The sequence below is a fragment of the Hyla sarda genome, chromosome 4 (assembly GCF_029499605.1).
Source record: "Hyla sarda isolate aHylSar1 chromosome 4, aHylSar1.hap1, whole genome shotgun sequence".
Taxonomy (NCBI): Eukaryota; Metazoa; Chordata; class Amphibia; order Anura; family Hylidae; genus Hyla; species Hyla sarda.
This window is the reverse complement of record NC_079192.1, coordinates 225,150,647-225,171,653: the sequence shown is the minus strand read 5'-3', so window position 1 is coordinate 225,171,653 and position 21,007 is coordinate 225,150,647. Positions and strand designations below refer to the sequence as shown.

Sequence of the window (21,007 nt, the reverse complement as noted above, 5' to 3'; positions counted from 1 at the left end):
TGACCGTTAATCTTATTTTGGTTGGGAGTTGGACTCCAGGCACCCCATCCAGTTATCTGTCACATGGGGCTGCATCATTTATGTCTGGGGAATTATAATTTTTTTATTTTTATCCTATGATAAAACTAAAAAGAAAATAATAAAAGGGCAGGCTCTTTTTCTATAGGCAGTCATCTGTTTCATGATCACATCTAATAAGTATAATTTCATACAGTATTAAAATGACTACATTTTGTCTAATGTATTATTTGTAGTTCTTTGCTTTATATTGCTTAATATGATGTTCTTTGTATGATAGTTACAAATTGACACGTGTTTGCCTGTCAACCAACCTTTCTTTTTTCAAAATGATGGGCTAATAAACAGGCGATCTCCTAGCAGGCTGTTCACGTGTACCTGAAGCTGCTTTCTCTTTCTGAGTAACCAGCATACATGATGTAACAGGCATTGTTATTTTTTAATATGATTGGTTGAAGAAACCAAGACCTTGTTGAACCTGGAGGCATACTGAAGTGTCTTGAAAATTTGTCTCATTTTGACACACAAGAGAGGTTGATGGTGGCTGTGTGTTTTATTTCATGCTGAACAATACGCTGAAAGCAAAGGACTAGGATGATGCGGGAAAGGTGAACAAAAGGTGTGCCAGGGCTCGTAACTAGGCCGCTCGGGTTTCGCTGGCGTATTAACTAGACATTGGCTGAGTATAGTGTTACTCCTGTACGTATGGAAAGGGCTGGTAATGTTTCTGGAATGTTCAGCCCCCAGTGTTTAACTGACATTTTTTCTTGTTCCGTTTTCCTCCAGGTCAGTGGGCAGCAGTCCCAAAATGATTGGAGTACACCCCCTAGTAACAGGCTTTTGTACTGTGCCTCTATATTACACCACAATAGCCTTTGAAAATGAGCTTTTACAAATGATTCTGAATATTTCTAATTAGAGAGGGCTAAGTCCATTTCGGCTCCATGACCTTAGGTTCTTCCTTCCCACCAGTACTTAAAGGTAACCCTTAGTAGTAACCAAAAAAAAAATTACTCCTTTACATTAAAAAAAAAAAAAACTTAAATTGTTGAATGCGAGGTTAATAGATCCTATTTTTTATTTTTTTATTTTTACAAAAAAAGACTTTTTAACTAAACCTCTATTTTTGAGCAGCTATGAGGTACAAGCACCCTTTGTTTGCCCTTACCCCTTCCTGCCTCTGGGACCAAGTGTTGGCAGCAGAAACCAGAAAGCTGGTATTCACCAACACACCCATCTCCTATTGTGGATTTCGGCAGATCTGCAGCAGATTTAAATAAGGATTAGCCTCACTTATTGGGTCTAGTGTTTGGTGTTTCCATCAAAAATAAGTGTCTTGCCACTTGTTACCACAGCTGATTTCTTTCACATGGAGATTTCCAGTGTATGCGTTGAAGTAAACAGATTTTCATGCATATGATGCATATTGTTGGATGCATATTGTTGGGTTTTATGTAGAGTTCAAAATCCATGATCACTCTATACCATACCCTTAGCAGGACCAATTATTAGTTGGTTGTTTCTGCTCCATCTATTGTAGCTGTTCAGTAGGACAATAAATGCAAGCCATGCTTGGACATATAGTGCATGTAACCTGGCTGAACTACAGTTTGTGATGTGTTAGGAATTTAAAATGGTCATACAATTCGGAGGAAAAAACACCATTCATAATATATTTCTAAATTTATTTTAAAAAATTATGAAATGGACTATATCCTAAATCTGTTTAACTTCAGAGGATGTTGCGGTTGAAGAAGGATGATTTGCCTAAGAGACTGTATCCATTACTCACACTGTTTTAGGGCCCAGCTTCTATTTAGTAGTATTGTAATTGTTTTGAAGTCATTAGAAATTGTCACAGATGATGTGACCTGGAAGTAATAACAGAATTTCATGATAGAGGGGTTGAACAAATTGTAAAAATATTCCGTAGGGGTATTTCGCCCCTAGACATCTTATCCCCTATCCAAAGGACCCTTTAGTGATGTCACGGCCACGCCCCTTGATGCAAGTCTATGGTAGAGGGCGTGGCGGGAGGTCCCAGTGGCAGGACCTCCACGATCAGACATCTTATTCCCTATCCTTATCCTTTGGATGGGGGATAAGATGTCTATGGGCAGAGTATCCCTTTGGTTGGTGTGGCCCATAAATCTGTATATGTCCTCATACTGTACCATAGCTGCTCAGTAGAAGGCCCCAGCCCATGCATTGACTTTGGAAACACTCCAGAGCACCGGTTTCTGTGTCCATATATGCAGGATGGTGGAAGTCCTGTGATTCATCCACATTTCTGTCCCTGGGTGCATCCATTGCATGCATTGTCTTAGATATGGAAGAGCCCACTGTCTGTATTTGCACAGCCTCTTTTAGTTACTGTGCAGTGCCTTGGCATGAGAGAATACAGCAAGGGCCAGCTGAAAAAATGATTGCGTCCTATAGATGTGAGGACCACGGGGCTGCAGTGTTTAATAAAGCTGCTAGTAGAAGACCATGCATGGGTTGTGTAAAGTAAAGAGGACATTTATAGATTTATGGACCACAACAATCAGTATGGGACCTTTTTGAGGAAATATTTATAGAATGTGAACAACCCCTTTTATAGTGTACCTGTAATACAAAAAAACTTTTTACACTGGACTGATTTTCTCTCTCTACTGCCATCTATCTACTGTTTACTGTAAGTGGGGCCAGACAGTTTGTGTCCATGCATCCGCCTAACTCGGGAGCAAGTGGTGCGGTCTTATTTGTGGAATTGGTTTGGTGTCACAGAGACATCTCAAAAGTTTTGAACAGTTGGGGTCTAAGGGTGCTAAGACCCTCATCGATCAAGAGAAAGAGCAGGAAAAAGCACAGGGTGGCACTCTTCATTTCCTGGATCGCAACAATCTCCATTCTATAGTCCTTTTATAAGTCTATGGGGCCGTTTAGAAAACCTGGACATAGATAGCTAAAAGCACATTTCTCCCTGCTCTTTCTCCTGATTGGTGGGGGTCTCAGCACCGAGACCCCAACCGATTAAAGCTTTTGATATGCCTCTGTAATATTTAAAAAAAAAATGTTTAAAAATGATTCCCCATAGTTTTAATGGGATGCCTTGTGAGCTTTATTTGTGTAGATCGGTTTTATATATGTGAAGATGCAAAGGGATTGTATTACAGTGGCCCTGTAATGCCTTTCTTGTTGAACCTAATACCGCTGCCTATGTGAAGTTATCCCTGAAGAAATACACGATTTCTGTGCAGAATAATTGGAGGAAATTACATTTGACTTTGCACTTTCTATTCACAGCTTTTCAGTTGTGAGGACACTGTCTCTGCCTATTGACTTTTGAGACACAAATGTGACCATGGACCATGAACGCCTTTTTAAAGTAATACCCCATTGGTCTCTTAGCAACTTTGTCCACAAGATGAGGTCATTGTAACTCATATCATGAGAGTTTGCTGTTGTAAAGCAATCTAATTCCAAATGGTCACTGTTCTACAATAGTCATGTGGAGAGGGAACTATGGCAAGGTTTTTTCCAGCACAAGGAAAGTGTTTTATGTAGTGATCCTCTACCGTGGTCATCATGTTCCCGGTTGGACACGTGAGGTTGTTACATGGATCGGCTGCCACCAGACTTCATCACTGTGAATGGAGCTGCCTTCTGGTTGGTATACAGTAGGCTTCCATGCTGTTACATCACACTGGATTGTGTCTCTCCCCTCCAGTGTTTTGTTTTATTGGAGATTTAATATATATCCTACTGGATGTAATAATACTTTGTTATCATGAGTTGTAAAAAATATATTTTCAGCCATACTTCCACTGACCATCTGTAGTTATATATGTCCTACCCTTATGACGATAGGTCACAGGATTACATCTGTAGCCAGTATAAGTTATGTGTAAAATTCTGCCTACTTACTTATGTAAACTTAACTTTATTATTTTATTTAGTTTTTATGAAGCGATTTAATGTACCTTATTTCAGTGTAATACATCTCTGGTGATCACAGTAAATAATGACATGGTTCAATAATACCAACATAATGGGGGAAATTCATCAAGACCTGTGCTGAGGAAAAGTTGCCCATAGCAACCAATCAGATTGCTTCTTATGTTTTCTAGAGGCCTTCTTAAAAATGAAATAAGCGATTTGATTGGTTGCTATGGGCAACTGGTCAACTTTTTCTCTAGACAGGTTTTGATGAATCTCCCCCTATGTGGGTTATACAGCATACAATAGTATTTCTTATCATTCTGGTCTAGAACTTAAGCCAATGCTTAAAGCATTCCTTTATTTTTCCTTTCCTTTTAAATGCATGATATTGAGCTATTGTTATGGTAAGTCCTTAGCCTATACATCAGATCACAGAGTTTTTGGAAAGAACACAATCCTATTAGGCACCGTTGGGGTCTGAGTGGGGTCACCGGGTTGTATACAATGGTTTTTACACTGTAAATTCTGAATGTCTTATAGGAAAAATCCCACCTGTGGTAATTTTCATATTTTGTGAATATGTAGATACAATATTATTTTGGTTATAATCTATAAGAGTTGCTGAGTATCCTTCTTTCTGGAATAATTCCTACAGTACAAAACCAGTGGTGCAGTAAAGTGGACAATGAGATGACCAATTGCATGTAATTCATTGACCTGAATCCTAAGAGGCTTCAGATGTTTAATTCACTTTACTCCTCAAATGCCTACTGAGTTATTGTGAGCTCCAGGCATATGCACTACAAAGGAGACCTGTGCGGGCTCTCTTGGGGTGACTTCCTGAGACCACTAATGACAGTGCGTTAGCTCATTGCTCTTTGTACATATGCAAATAACACAGGACACATGAGCCCTCTCTATAGGAATACAATGAGAACGCTAATTTTTATGCTGATCCAAGTGATTAAAAATTCAGTGACACATCACAGCAATTCAGAGACAGATTGCGCCATCCAAGCGCTACATATGTGGTTATGTTCAGGTGCTCCAACATTTTGCTATTAAATAGTGTGAAGTTACTAGAAAGAACAAGCTTTATGTTGACAGATGTTCTTGATTCCAGTGGCATTCGACAGGAGAAATAATGTCTTGCAGTTTTCCACATCAATTTTTTCATGCATTTCTCTGTTCCTAGATGATTGCATTGACTTTATTTATTTAGGGGGTGTAAAATATTCATGCTTATGAATTATAGAATATTTTTACCTAGTCAAGATGTCATCAAATGCCCCTTATACATAAAGCTACCCCACCGTGCAAGAATTTAATGATTCTAGATTTTTTTTTTTAAATATACTATCTATAACATTTACACCCCCTGGTCAGTAGTCATTTAACACCAGTAGGGAATATTTTACGGTTCTTCTTACAGCATTAAGACAGACAAGTCAGAATATAACAGTGGTGATTTTTTCTTAACTGTACCAACTACATGTTAAAAGAAAACTTAAGGGCCTGTGGAGCTGTGCAGTCATTGCACTGTAATAATGGTCATGATATGGCATTACTAATATCACCACTAATGAACAGTGCTCTATGATTTGCTCTGTGAACTATCTACAGCAGTGTTTTCGAACCAGTGTGTCTCCAGCTGTAGCAAAACTATGACACCCAGCATGCTGGGTGTGGTAGGTTTGCAACAGCTGGAGGCACACTGGTTGGAAAACACTGTTCTACAGTATAAGAATTTTTTTTTTTAATAGAAAGCAGCATGGAGAACAGAGCTATGGAAAAATCTCCCGATTCTAAATAAAAATCTATTATAGTCACCAAGGAGGAGGTTGGTTGTACCTTTGGATATTAAAAGGGCTGTAGAGAACTCTCTAATATAGAAAAAAGCAGTTATAACTTGTCTATTTCATCTATGCAGAAAATCTATATACCGTATATACTCGAGTATAAGCCGACCCGAGTATAAGCCGAGACCCCTAATTTCAACCCAAAATCCCAGGAAAAGTTATTGACTCGAGTATAAGCCTAGGGTGGGAAATACCTCATCCCCCCATGTAATCATCCAGACCCGTCATTAACATCCTCATCATCATCCCCTTGTCATCATCCCACACATCCCCCCTTCATCATCCCCTTATCATCCCACACATCCCCCCTTCATCATCCCCTTATCATCCCACACATCCCCCCTTCATCATCCCCTTATCATCCCACACATCCCCCCTTCATCATCCCCTTATCATCCCACACATCCCCCCTTCATCATCCCCTTGTCATCATCCCACACATCCCCCCTTCATCATCCCCTTATCATCCCACACATCCCCCCTTCATCATCCCCACCCCCCCTTCATCATCCCCTTGTCATCATCCCACACATCCCCCCTTCATCATCCCCTTATCATCCCACACATCCCCCCTTCATCATCCCCTTGTAATCATCCCACACCCCCCCTTCATCATCCCCACCCCCCTTCATCATCCCCACACCCCCCCCCCTTCATCATCCTCTTCTCATCATTCGCCCTCAGTGGTCTTCAACCTGCGGACCTCCAGAGGTTTCAAAACTACAACTCCCAGCAAGCCCGGGCAGCCATCGGCTGTCCGGGCTTGCTGGGAGTTGTAGTTTTGAAACCTCCGGAGGTCCGCAGGTTGAAGACCACTGCGGCCTTCAACATCATCCAGCCCCCTCTCACCCCCTTTAGTTCTGAGTACTCACCTCCGCTCGGCGCTGGTCCGGTCCTGCAGGGCTGTCCGGTGAGGAGGTGGTCCGGTGGGATAGTGGTTCCGGGCGGCTATCTTCACCGGGGGCGCCTCTTCTCCGCGCTTCCGGCCCGGAATAGAGGCGTTGCCTTGACAATGACGCAGAAGTACGTTGGCAGTGAACGCACCTCTGCGTCGTTGTCACGGCAACGTGACTATTCTGAGGCCGGGCCCGAAGCGCTTAGAAGAGGCCTCCCCGGTGAAGATAGCCGCCCGGAACCACTATCCCACCGGACGACCTCCTCTCCGGACAGTCCTGCAGGACCGGACCAGCGCCGAGCGGAGGTGAGTATTCAGAACTAAAGGGGGTGAGAGGGGGCTGGATGATGTTGAAGGCCGCAGTGGTCTTCAACCTGCGGACCTCCGGAGGTTTCAAAACTACAACTCCCAGCAAGCCCGGACAGCCGATGGCTGCCCGGGCTTGCTGGGAGATGTAGTTTTGAAACCTCTGGAAGTCCGCAGGTTGAAGACCACTGCGGGTGGGGGAGTTCACTCGAGTATAAGCCGAGGGGGGTGTTTTCAGCACGAAAAATCGTGCTGAAAAACTCGGCTTATACTCGAGTATATATGGTAAATATATTAAATGGGCATTGTTGAATACAAAAACATTTTATATGTTGTACATATTGGCAAAACATTAACCTTTCTAATATACTTCATAAGAAATTTGTATTTCCTTTTTATAGAAATCATGGCTTATAAAATCAGGCATGGACAAAGTCCAGTAAGTGAGGGTGGGCTAGCACTCCTCTGTACTCTCTCCTGTCTGATAGCACTCCTCTTTGATCTCTCCTGTCTGATAGGATTCCTCTGTGCTCTCTCCTGTCTGATAGCACTCCTCTGTGCTCTCTCCTGTCTGATGGTACTCCTCTGTGCTCTCTCCTATCTGATAGCACTCCTCAGTGATCTCTCCTGTCTGATAGCACTCCTCTGTGCTCTCCCCTGTTTGATAGCACTCCTCTGTGCGCTCTCCTGTCTGATAGTACTCCTCTGTGCTCTCTCCTGTCTGATAGTACTCCTCTGTGCTCTCTCCTGTCTGATAGCACTCCTCTGTGCTCTCTCCTGTCTGATAGTACTCCTCTGTGTTCTCTCCTGTCTGATAGTACTCCTCTGTGCTCTCTCCTGTCTGATAGTACTCCTCTGTGCTCTCTCCTGTCTGATAGTACTCCTCTGTGCTCTCTCCTGTCTGATAGCACTCCTCTGTGCTCACTCCTGTCTGATAGCACTCCTCTGTGCTCTCTCCTGTCTGATAGGACTCCTCTGTGCTTTCTCCTGTCTGATAGTACTCCTCTGTGCTCTCTCCAGTCTGATAGCACTCCTCTGTGATCTCTCCTGTCTGACAGCACTCCTCTGTGCTCTCCAGTCTGATAGCACTCCTCTGTGCTCTCTCCTGTCTGATAGTACTTCTCTGTGCTCTCTCCTGTCTGATAGCACTCATCTGTGCTCTCTCCTTTCTGATAGCACTCCTCTGTGCTCTCTCCTGTCTGATAGTACTCCTCTGTGCTCTCTCCTGTCTGATAGTACTCCTCTGTGCTCTCTCCTGTCTGATAGTACTCCTCTGTACTCTCTCCTGTCTGATAGTACTCCTCTGTGCTCTCCGGTCTGATAGCACTCCTCTGTGCTCTCTCCTGTCTGATAGTACTCCTCTGTACTCTCTCCTGTCTGATAGTACTCCTCTGTGCTCTCCGGTCTGATAGTACTCCTCTGCTCTCTCTCTCTTCTGTCTGATAGGACTCCTCTGTGCTCTCTCCTGTCTGATAGTACTCCTCTGTGCTCTCCGGTCTGATAGTACTCCTCTGTACTCTCTCCTGTCTGATAGTACTCCTCTGTGCTCTCCGGTCTGATAGTACTCCTCTGCTCTCTCTCTCTTCTGTCTGATAGGACTCCTCTGTGCTCTCTCCTGTCTGATAGTACTCCTCTGTGCTCTCCGGTCTGATAGTACTCCTCTGTACTCTCTCCTGTCTGATAGTACTCCTCTGTGCTCTCCGGTCTGATAGTACTCCTCTGCTCTCTCTCTCTTCTGTCTGATAGGACTCCTCTGTGCTCTCTCCTGTCTGATATTACTCCTATATAGCATAGAATCTATAGCTGGGGGAATTGACAGTGCCATTTCACCAATCACTGGCCAAGACGGGACACCACGGTGGCCATTGATTGTCAAAGCGGCTCTCTGCTAAAGCAGTCTGTCAGCAGAGACCAGCTGGAAATGGGGCGCCAGGATCGTGGAACTACGAGGGAGCAGGGTTAAGTTAAAGTGTTTATTTATTTTGTAGGCAGCTCCTTTAAATTTTTAACATTTTTTTTTTGCATAATCCAATGGATTAAAAAGAAAATTATGGCAGTATGAGTAGCTACAGCTTTTATTAGCATTTAAACATTATGCAGATTTTTTCAGTTAGAAGAACCTATCCAAGAACGTTTATGAGAAGTATATGCTTGTTCTTTCTTTCTTTATACCGATCAGCCTGGCATGCTAAGTACCATGATTATCATAATACAGATGCTGTTGTCTGTCCATCACCATCAGAAGTCAGGTTGAAAAGTAGTTTTTTTTCCAGCCAGTGCCCTTTACTGTTTTGACTTCAGATTAGTTTAGCAATTTATCACCATAAACAGCTGCCATCCTTATAAGGTGCAGTCTCTTTCTCAGGTTATTGTGAATACTATGTGAGAATACCTTACATAGGCACTTGGTTTTCAAGGAATCCCATAAGCATATAGCAAATACCAGGCTAATGTCATCATTGCTACATATCTTCTGTATGTCAAGGATTCAAGATTTTTTTAAATAAATATGCAAATATAAATGATCAGAAAACTATTTTGTGCTTTTGTCAGGAACATCAACATCATCAACTTCTGGGGACTCTTGGTTTTTATCAAATGTACCTTAATACTAACATAATCTAGAAAAAGGTTATTAAAGGAAACCGAAGGGGGAAAATAACCAGAATGAATTGCAGATTTATCTGTAGGACATATAGCATTACAAATGTGAAAAGTAATCTTTCTTGTATGTAATAGCATATGTTCACCGCACTGAAATTGACAGCCAGTCCCTTGAAGTCAAGCTGGTGACCGTTGGTGGTCCTCCAGGGCTCAGAAGCACATTATAACGCCCAGCCTATGCTGCAAGCCTTTCCTAACTATAATGCAGTCACATCAGCACTTACATTGCCAGTAATTATATTTTTTCTGTCTGTCTTAGGGATTTGCCTTTTGGATTTTAAGCTTTGGTGTTGTCATGACAAGCCAAAATAACAATGAGGCAAACCTTCACTCTGTAGTCTACATGAAAACTCCGAATTAAATACAACGTAACAGGCAAACACATGTCTTGTTTTTTTCCTGTTTGAAGTTAATCACCTCGGAACAATTTATGGCGTGCAAAAGTATCATTTTTTTCCTTTCTCATCTGAGGTCTGTGACACCTCAGATGACAGGTCCCATTAGGTCCTAATCCACACTCTGCCAACAATGCAAACATTTTCTGTGCTCCCTACACAACATGAGAGTGATAACCATGCTACAGTGTATATACAGTGACCCCCCGACATACGATCATTTCAACATGTTGAAGGCAGCATCAACATACAATGCTTTTGTATGTCGGGGCCATCGCATAAATGGCTATCCGGCAGCGCAGACTGCTTCAGCTGCCCCTGGATAGCCGTTTACGGTGCCCCGTGTGGTCCGCTGACGATCACTTACCTGTCCTCGGGACTCCAGCGCGTCCTCTTCGGGATCCCCTGCATCGTTGGCGCTCTCCATCGTTGTCATCACGTCGCTGCGCACGCCGTCCCGTCATCCAATAGGAGCGGCGTGCATAGTCACGTGATGGCGACGACAGAGAGCGCGGATGCCAGGGAAGGAGAGGCCTTGCCGGAGCATCGGGGACACCTCGGGGAAGTGACAACAGCGATGGAGGGTGACATCCAGGGCAGCGGTGACGAGTGGTGACGGTCCGGAGCGGCAGGAACACGCGAGTATAACCTCCAATACAGTGGTCTTCAATCTGCGGACCTCCAGATGTTGCAAAACTACAACTCCCAGCATGCCCAGACAGCCGTTTGCAACATCTGGAGGTCCGCAAGTTGTAGACCACTGTCCTATACTTTACATTGCACAGATCCCTCAACATACGATGGTTTCAATAAACGATGGTCCGTTTGGAACGGATTACCATCGTATGTTGAGGGACCACTGTACTTTATTGTAACATGCTACAGTGTGTATACTTTATTGTAACATGCTACAGTGTATATACTTTATTGTAACATGCTACAGTGTGTATACTTTATTGTAACATGCTACAGTGTATATACTTTATTGTAACATGCTACAGTGTATATACTTTATTGTAACATGCTACAGTGTATATACTTTATTGTAACATGCTACAGTGTATATATACTTTATTGTAACATGCTACAGTGTATATACTTTATTGTAACATGCTACAGTGTATATACTTTATTGTAACATGCTACAGTGTGTATACTTTATTGTAACATGCTACAGTGTGTATACTTTATTGTAACATGCTACAGTGTATATATACTTTATTGTAACATGCTACAGTGTATATACTTTATTGTAACATGCTACAGTGTATATATACTTTATTGTAACATGCTACAGTGTATATACTTTATTGTAACATGCTACAGTGTATATACTTTATTGTAACATGCTACAGTGTATATACTTTATTGTAACATGCTACAGTGTGTATACTTTATTGTAACATGCTACAGTGTATATACTTTATTGTAACATGCTACAGTGTATATATACTTTATTGTAACATGCTACAGTGTATATACTTTATTGTAACATGCTACAGTGTATATACTTTATTGTAACATGCTACAGTGTATATACTTTATTGTAACATGCTACAGTGTATATACTTTATTGTAACATGCTACAGTGTATATACTTTATTGTAACATGCTACAGTGTATATACTTTATTGTAACATGCTACAGTGTGTATACTTTATTGTAACATGCTACAGTGTATATACTTTATTGTAACATGCTACAGTGTATATATACTTTATTGTAACATGCTACAGTGTATATACTTTATTGTAACATGCTACAGTGTATATATACTTTATTGTAACATGCTACAGTGTATATACTTTATTGTAACATGCTACAGTGTATATACTTTATTGTAACATGCTACAGTGTATATACTTTATTGTAACATGCTACAGTGTATATATACTTTATTGTAACATGCTATGGTGTATATACTTTATTGTAACATTCTACAGTGTATATACTTTATTGTAACATGCTACAGTGTATATATACTTTACTGTAACATGCTACAGTGTATATACTTTATTGTAACATGCTACAGTGTATATACTTTATTGTAACATGCTACAGTGTATATATACTTTATTGTAACATGCTACAGTGTATATACTTTATTGTAACATGCTACAGTGTATATATACTTTATTGTAACATGCTACAGTGTATATACTTTATTGTAACATGCTACAGTGGCTTTATAGTCACCATACAGATAAAGAGCTTTCTCTTTCCAAGGATTTTTGGTCTGACCAAAAACAAATACAATGTATAAACTATTGTTTTACTCATTTCTACTATCAGTGAAGATTTCTTCTCTGTCATCCTGACTTCTCTGGAATAATTCTTGGCTGGTTTATCAGTCACAAGCAATGTTTTGCATTGCTTCTTGGGTAAAAACAAAGCAGGCCATTTACACAACTGAGAATAGATCTTTAAATGTTTAGGATACAATAAAGGGAACGGTGCTTTCCTTATGTGATGTTACAAATTCTGGGAGGACTCAACATTTGGTCTTCATGAGAAGACTTGTCGAATTCACTTGAGGAGTACTTATCTCACAGACTTCCACATCTCTTGTTTTATATAACTCCGAACCAGAAATGTTTTGTCTCTAGAGCCAGACATATCAGGAAAGCCACTACTCAGGGGTCAATGGGTCTCTTCATACAAGAGTCATAAGAGACAAAATTAGGCCACAAAGACCTGCCTTTAGGCTCAGTTCATGCTACTTTCCAGCAGTGTGTCATATAGAAAAGCTGTCTTAGGCTAAGTTCTCACTGTGTCAAATTTCATGAAATATGTTTTTTTTTGTTTTGCAGCTAATTGCGAACAGAAAAAATTCCCAAAATGTTGTAACATTTTACACAGTGTAAACTTAGCCTTATACAGTAGCCCAGTAAGTTTAATTGATCAACTTAGTCAACTAGTGACTATGTTTGGTCTATTTATTATTATAATTTTTTTGTTTGCATGTATGCATTTACTTTGCTGCACAAAAAAAATAAAAAAAATAAAATAAAGCAGCAGACCATGCGTTTGAGTCCTGTAAAATACATGTTTATAAATGCCAAAAATAAACAAAACCTAGCTAATAGTTGACTATGTTTGGTCCATTAAACCCAATAGACCGTCTGCGAGTATGCTGAAGCGCCAGTATGCCTTTTTGTGACGTACCGGCAGGACTGGTAGTGGATCCTCTGGACCTGAGAGGCGATGACGCGGGTTGTACCAGAGGACCGGTTCTAAGTGGTTACTGGTTTTCACCAGAGCCCACCGCAAGGCAGGATGGTCTTGCTGCGGCGGTAACCACCAGGTCGTATCCTCCAGTAGCAACTCAACCTCTCAGGCAGCTGATATTGCGTGGTACACAGGGAGCAGGCAGGAGCAGAGGTCAGGGCAGGCGGCAAGGGTTCACAGGCGAGTAGGCAGTAGCAACGGGTTCGGCAACAGGCAAGGCAATACACACTATAGGAACGCTTTCTCAGAGGCACTAGGGCACAAAGATCCGGCAAGAGCAGGAAGGGGCAGGTGCCTCTTATAGGGAAGGCAGGAGAAGTGAGGAACCAGCGCACCAATTACCGGTGCGTTGGCCATTTAAATTTACTGAAGGCGGCGCACGCGCGCCCTAGATAGCGGGGCCGCACGTGCCGGGAGGCAGAGAAGGACGGCGCAAGGAGCGGGGAGCCAGGTGAGTGGAGCTGGGACGTGGCGCGTGAACGGGGGCCAGCCGTCACGGCAGCCGCGTCCCAGACACAAGGGAACCCGGAGTGTGACTGACCGGGAGACGCCGGGTTCCCAGGGCAAAAGGCCGAGGGGGCAGGCGCTCCGGTCCAGGGACGGGGACCGGAGCGCGCGCTTTAACACTTTTTGTCAGGTTAGGGCAAATACCTCTGACATACTCTTACAACATGGTTTGAACCCAGATGCAAACATTATTCCATTCAGGTTAAGTTATTTCTGCATGTTCATTCACCTTTATATGTAGTATGTCGTCCAGACAATTGTATTTATTTAACTCCTTGTGTGTACACAATTGTTATTGTAGCATAGATAATTTATCTTCACACACCCAATCAGATTAAGCTAAATCTTGCTGTCCAGAGAACAGGTCTAATCTCGCCTACAAACAGCTTTTTATGCAACTGTCCATATGGCCTATACAGTATACCTACTGATCTCTTGGTCTTCTGAATCCTGGGCCATTTCTACATTATAGGTAAGGCAGCATAGTGGAAGAATAACATTGTATGGATTAATAAAAAGGGTTAGGACAGATTAATAATTAAAGATGTAGCTAGTACATAAATATGGAGTAACTTAGAAAGCCATGAGTTGAATCCATACTTGTGCGTCCCCTTTCTTCAGGACTCATGTGCGTGTTTTACTGATGAGTTTTAGTCGATTTGGAAGCATTCCAGTGAAATGATCTGTGTCTCAGTGGTTGAGTTTGGGGTTCTTAAATGTATGTCTTAGACCTTTGGCTGCTCAGCAAGCTGAAACATAGCTAAGCCAGATGAGTGCTCCAAGGGGGTAATTCAATACACATAGAAGCTACTCATTGCTCCAACTCGCAGTCACTGAATTGGGAGTTTTCTGCCAATCACATTTGTTTATAAGGCATTGTAGGAAAGTGATTTGAAGACCATCACCTGCTACTATCTTGTTATTGACATGTACATCAGTCATATTAAATACCTCTCTGGTAAGTCACTTTACTCATTCCATTTTGACAAATTGGTCTGGGTATAGTATTTAGTGCAGGTACAGCAGAAAACTTGGTGTTTAGGAGAAGGACAACCACAATTGTTTGTTTTTATCTTGCTGGCCATGCCTTCAGGTAGATTACATACCAGTGATGTTCTTTTGGATTAGCATGCATCTCTTAGTATCAGTTTTCACTTTTTACCCGGAGATGACATTTTTCACACCTTCTTATTAAACTTGATTTAAATTCATTAATGCCTTTTCATCAGTTTTGTAGAAGACAGTAATGCAACGTCAGTACAGAATACATTTTTTTTACTGTACAGTTGTATAAGTATAAAAATATATAGGAACCATTTCTTCAGGGGAGGATACAGTGCCCCTATACCATGTTATTTTGAAAGGGTCACAATAACTGGTTGAAACATTTACATTTAGTTATCGAAAATAGTGTAAAAATTGCAACATCTAGTTAAACGTGTATGGAGTAGATTTTATACCAACAGTTTTCATTGTATATGTTAAAGGGGTACTCCGCCGAAATACATACGTTACACATACAAATACATATGAAATACATTAAGACAGCTGCTATGTCCTCTAGTAAACAGTGGGGGCAATACATGCAGTGGAATAGATTAGTGTAGACAGACATATCCACGTCAGCCTAAGTAAAGATGATAGAGGGATTTTAAGCAAATTTATAAAAAGGTGTATGCTTCTAGATATACTAGGAGCCTTCGTTTTTAGCGCTTTTCTATTTGTTAGCAGAATGTGTACTACCATTTTAACCATGGAGTTTTAAGCAAACTATTCATGGAATTAAAGGGGTACTCCACTGATAAACATCATACCCCTATCAAAAGGATAGGGGATAATATGTCTGATCACGAGGGTCCCAGCGGTGGCCTCCAGAACACGGAGGCTTGGAGCCTTCGTGTTCGTGTCATCACGCCACGCGCCCTCCATTCATGTCTACGTAGTAGCCATCACGCCTCCTCCCATAGACATGAATGGAGGGGACGTGGTGGCTGTAGTTGCCAGTCATTTGGCACGGAGAGGAGTTTGCTCCATTAGCGGATGACTAGGGTGGCGCAACGGAGATCGCGGGGGGCCCCAGCGGTGGGCCCCCAACGATCATACATCTTATCCCCTATCATTTGTTTAAAATCACTCTATCATCTTTACTTAGGCTGAAGTAGGATATGTCTGTCTACACTAATGTATTCCGCTGCATGTATTGACCCCACTCTTTGTTAGAGGACATATCAGCTGTCTTACCGTATGTGTTTTTGTAAATGCTTGTTCTCTTTAGGAACTACCAATAATAGAGCTTATTCAAAACTCCATATTGTACTGTTCCGCATATATTCCTACTAGAAACACGAATACATTGACAGCAAGGTGCTCCTAGTTGGGGGCATGACCCTTTCATACTCCGCCCAATCAGTGCTGGCAATATCAGACTGTGTAGGGAAACACCTTCTTTCACAAGGAGAGTGGTAACACCCAATTGTCAATTTCTGCATAAACATTTAGGAGAAATAACAAAGAGTGACACAGTGCATAGAGATAAAAGTAGATGCCACAGAATTGTTTTTAATAAGGAATGCATAAATGACTAAGGCACACATGACTGGAGAACTGATAGGTCATCTTCTAGCAGTTTCATTTACACCTTTTGTACAAGAATGCCAAATCTCCCTGAACAGAAGGAAACAATTACTTGAGCGCTTTGCTCTGTTTTACCTGAAATACAGGTAGGGGTTGCACAGAAACTACAGAGCGTGACTATTAGAAAGGCTCTGTTCCTTCTAGCCGTCTACAATAAAGGGGATCATTGTTCCTTGTAGCTTTCATTGAGCAGTTCGGTACTGTTACTTGTGTTATCAAGGCAGTACTTAAACACTTATTGGCATTAATCCACATGTATGAAAAAATATATATCATTTTTTATATATATCTCTTTAATCTATCTTTTTTTGGACTGCTAAATTTGCCAGTATTAGTTGCTGAAATGAATGTAAGCTTTCCACCTGACTGTGTTAGGCCTGCACAGCCCTGTTTTCACCACTGTACAAACATATTATTTTCCTGTAGGTAATAAAAATATAGTAAGCACAGAAATAATCTACATATATATGGTTACTATTAGGTGAAAGGACAAATTGCTTTATTTGTAATGTAATAAAAACAATAGTAGTGGCTGCAGCCAAAAGTCCCGTTTCTAAAGCTGCTCTAACGGCTCTGTAGGTCTTGGGGAATATACCGGTATGCTCCGGATTAAAATAATTTTATTTTGGAAAAACCATCTATGATTTAAAACTCTTCTCGAGCCCATAATGCTTAACTGTTGTATGTGAGTTATTCTGCTAAAACAATTTTTCAACTATAATAATTATTTCTGTACAAATGGAACATTGGGTTAAATAATAGGCCATATATAAACAGTAGCTTTACTAAGACCTTATAGCAGGAAAATTTTAATAATCTGTCCCTAAAGATCATGGTAGTTAGTATTTATAGCTAGAAGTATATTATATAAAAATGCTTTTATGTTTATTCCTAATGGCATGTTTGTAGGTGTGAATACTTTAATGGACAATAATGCAATTATTTGTCACAGTGATAGGCCCATCTATAAAGCTTACTGTCAATGGTCAGTCATTTAAGCGTGACATACCAGTGGCTCTTGAGACACCAGGAGCACATACAGTCTACCAGGCACTTGTAAAACTTGCTTTACAAAGAGGCTAATATTGGTGTAAATCCCATAACTTCCCTAAAAGAATGTTTAACTGGTCAACACTTTCCTATTGAAAACATTGTCCAGACCCAGTTCCGCAGCTTTAGAAGTCAATGAACTATTCACCTTTAGGGTATGTTCACCCGTATGCAGATTTTCTGCTGCAGATTCCAATATAAACTATATGACTGAGCACAGCTTCTAATCGGCAGTTACAAATCCTGAGCATCAAATCTGGGCAGGATCCTGTATGTGTGATGTACCCTGAGGGTGTTTAAAAAGAAATAAATCAAACTATTCTTAGCCATGGTTGGGTCAAAAGTAGGCAATGAATTCAATAAATCTTTTACAGATATTTTCCCAGACGTTACCTGTCTCTTCTGCACATTTTCTTGTATTGTACAATGATGTATTTGAAGGTATAACTCACGTTATGTCTTGCAGTGGTGCTTAATATGAATGTCCTTGTTTTCTTCCAGCCCAACATTGGAAGGCTAGGTATTCCTCATGGTCCATCTGGAGAGAAGGTGGCTGTAGTTACTGTAGATGACTGTGACACTGCCGTAGCTATAAGGTTTGGGAACCTTATCAAGAACTACACATGTGCTGCTCAGGGGACCCAAACTGGATCCAAGAAGTAAGTTAATATTCTTGTTCGTCATATATATATATATGTGTAAATGTTTTTTCTGTTTAGGAATTAATGATAGTCATTAATAATTTAGTGTTGGTCAGTAACAATTACATAGTTGCCATGAGTGTAATTAATGTATAACCTGCTTTTCTAGGTCTCTCGACTTAACTGGACCATTGTTGCTCGGAGGTGTTCCGGATTTGCCCGAGGATTTCCCTGTACAGAACAGGCAGTTTATTGGCTGCATGAGAAATCTAACAATTGACAGTAGACCAGTAGACATGGCTAGTTTTATAGCCAACAATGGCACTTTGCCAGGTAACTTATTTAGAATGCTAAACTTTTGCTTATCATTTTTTATGTGGTTTTTAAAAATATTTAATTAGCTAAGGTGAAAGGGGTTAAACAGAGAGTGGACGCCTAAAATAATCATTACAAATCAGAGAACATTACCGTAATTTATTAATATTAAGTTAATAAAGGCAAATAGCTAGAATAACATGAGGAAAAAAAACAGGAAATCCAAACAAGGCACATTTATTATTTGTGTTAAATGACCATATCATTAAAAAGTAAACAAAAAAAAACCTCTAGGGATAATCTTCATTGAAGTAGTCTTATTATTCTTTCAATTGCTTGAAGATATCTCTGTAATTTCTTGGAGCATTGTGGCAGCACCAACCTTTTTTTTAATTTTATTTTTTAAACTATATGGTTATTTGCATACGATGAATTTAGCTCATGGATCCCAGAGCGGCGGCCACCTGGCTTACAGCCTTGCCTTTATTTTTTTGCTCAAAATTTTGCTCATTTGTTGCAGTTACTTTTTTGCGACTTTTCAAATAGAAAAATTTCTTGTTGTGTTGGTATGTCGATATCAAGTTGTTTTTCTGCAGTGGTCTTGAATTTATCATGTGCAAATTTTGGCAAAAAGCCGCAAAGCCCTTAATTTGTCTCAAATCTTCACCAGCCCTGACCTAGTTTACAAAACTGGCTGTGGACAACATTAGTAAAAATTAGCACAAATGGTCACAACAGTTTAAAAAGTCACAGAAAAAGTTACAGAGGAGGAACAATCCAAAGTGATGTGTTTTTTTTATTTTTAAATGTGTACTAGCAGCATATTTCTCACTTGTCATGCAACCATTTAATACATTTGGTGCACATACACATTACCACCACACAAATTAATGGTGTAGAAAAATCCTTCACCTACACCACCCTTAATAATTCCCCCAATATCCTTGAGAGTCAAGCAGAAAGAAATACAAAATTTGACAAATATTTTGCACCATTAAATTGTATTTTTTTTATTTTATTTGAGGTTTTAAACATGATTTGTTGGGTGCTTGTCATGACAATACAAGTTGTAGTGCATTCATTTTCCATTTCATTCCAAGGTTGTTCTGCAAAGCGAAATTATTGTGATACCAATGTATGTCAGAACCAGGGGACCTGTGTTAATAAGTGGAACACATACTCCTGCGACTGTCCTTTGCATTATGGAGGGAAAAATTGTGAACAAGGTACGTGCTGCTATTTTCCTTACTGCAGGTGTTTAGTAAGCAGTGTATTGGCTCTTGTGGGTTAAGAGCAGCTTTTGATTCACTGTTTTTGACAGATTTAGAATGCCTTCCGTTTTACATATTTTCACAATGAATTCAAACCAGAACACCCTTTCTGGTCATTAATTCTCAGATAGAAAAGAGAGTCCACATCAGCTCCCACAGACAGCCTCAGGGTGCATTCACACCACGTTTTGTACATACGGGTGCCAGATCCGGCGGGGGGTGGGGCAAACCAGGCGCTCCCGTACCCCGGCCGGATCAGCCCGTGACTCCATTTACTTTAATGACCCGACCGGAGTCAAACGGTGATTCCGGTCAGCTCAGTTTTGACCCGTATGCGGTTTTGGACCGGACCTAAAACCATAGTAAACTACGGCTTTAGGTCCGGTCAGGAAACCGCATATGGGTCAAAACTGAGCTGACCGGAATCACCGTTTGACTCCGGTCGGGTCATTAAAGTAAATGGAGTCACGGGCTGATCCGGCCTGGGGTACGGGAGCGCTCGGTTTGCCCCTCCCCCCGCCGGATCCGGCACCCGTATGTACAAAACGTGGTGTGAATGCAGCCTCAGATGGACAGGTGCAAGACATCAGTTAGAATATGAGAAAGCAGGAAGTGATGTGTTGCAAGTATAAGGCACACCCTGAGCCTTCTATCTTAAATGCATCACTTCCTGTGCACCTGCCTTGACGTGTGTGTCTATGTAGATGAATAAACTTCCACTACACCGGACCTCTGTTCTTTTGTTTTCTTATTGTGTTATGGCCAATCAAAAAATGATTCTTTAATATTTGTGTAAATGTACCAGAGACCTACAAATAAGGCTGGTAATGCGCCATGTAATTTTATTGCTTTGGAGTTCAAAAATGATATTACCGTGACATTATCATCATTATTATTACTACTACGGTAGTAGCAATTTGTGCAATTATTTTCAGTATATATGTTGAGTTGTTGCCCAAAATCCATTACACTCTATTTTTTCACTGTTTTGTTCATCTTTACAATTTCTTCTAATAATGTATTTTCAGTAATGCCATTTCCACAACGGTTCCAAGGAGATGGAATTGTTATATGGCCTGAGTTGGATGCTACAGTATCTGTACCATGGTTCATTGGGATAATGTTTAGAACTCGGCAAACAAGTGGCATATTGATGCAGGCCAATGCTGGTTCTTCAACAAAGATTAACATCCAGGTAAATACCCAAATATTAAAGTGTAAGTATAGAGCAAGGCTGAGCAATAATTTTTTAACATCACATATGTGATACAGTGGGGCAAAAAAGTATTTAGTCAGCCTC

General features: G+C 40.8%; 1 protein-coding gene across 4 annotated transcripts in view; it reads left to right on the top strand.

Annotated features, from left to right (window-relative positions):
- CELSR1 (cadherin EGF LAG seven-pass G-type receptor 1) overlaps positions 1–21,007 on the top strand; it is a 174,727-nt gene that overhangs the window by 111,960 nt on the left and 41,760 nt on the right. For all 4 annotated transcript variants that reach the window (XM_056573691.1, XM_056573690.1, XM_056573689.1 and 1 more), the window contains exons 6-9: positions 17,982–18,139; positions 18,291–18,454; positions 19,537–19,662; positions 20,736–20,902. In XM_056573691.1, coding sequence (XP_056429666.1) covers positions 17,982–18,139; positions 18,291–18,454; positions 19,537–19,662; positions 20,736–20,902 — 615 coding nt within the window. The remainder of the gene's footprint in view (positions 1–17,981; positions 18,140–18,290; positions 18,455–19,536; positions 19,663–20,735; positions 20,903–21,007) is intronic.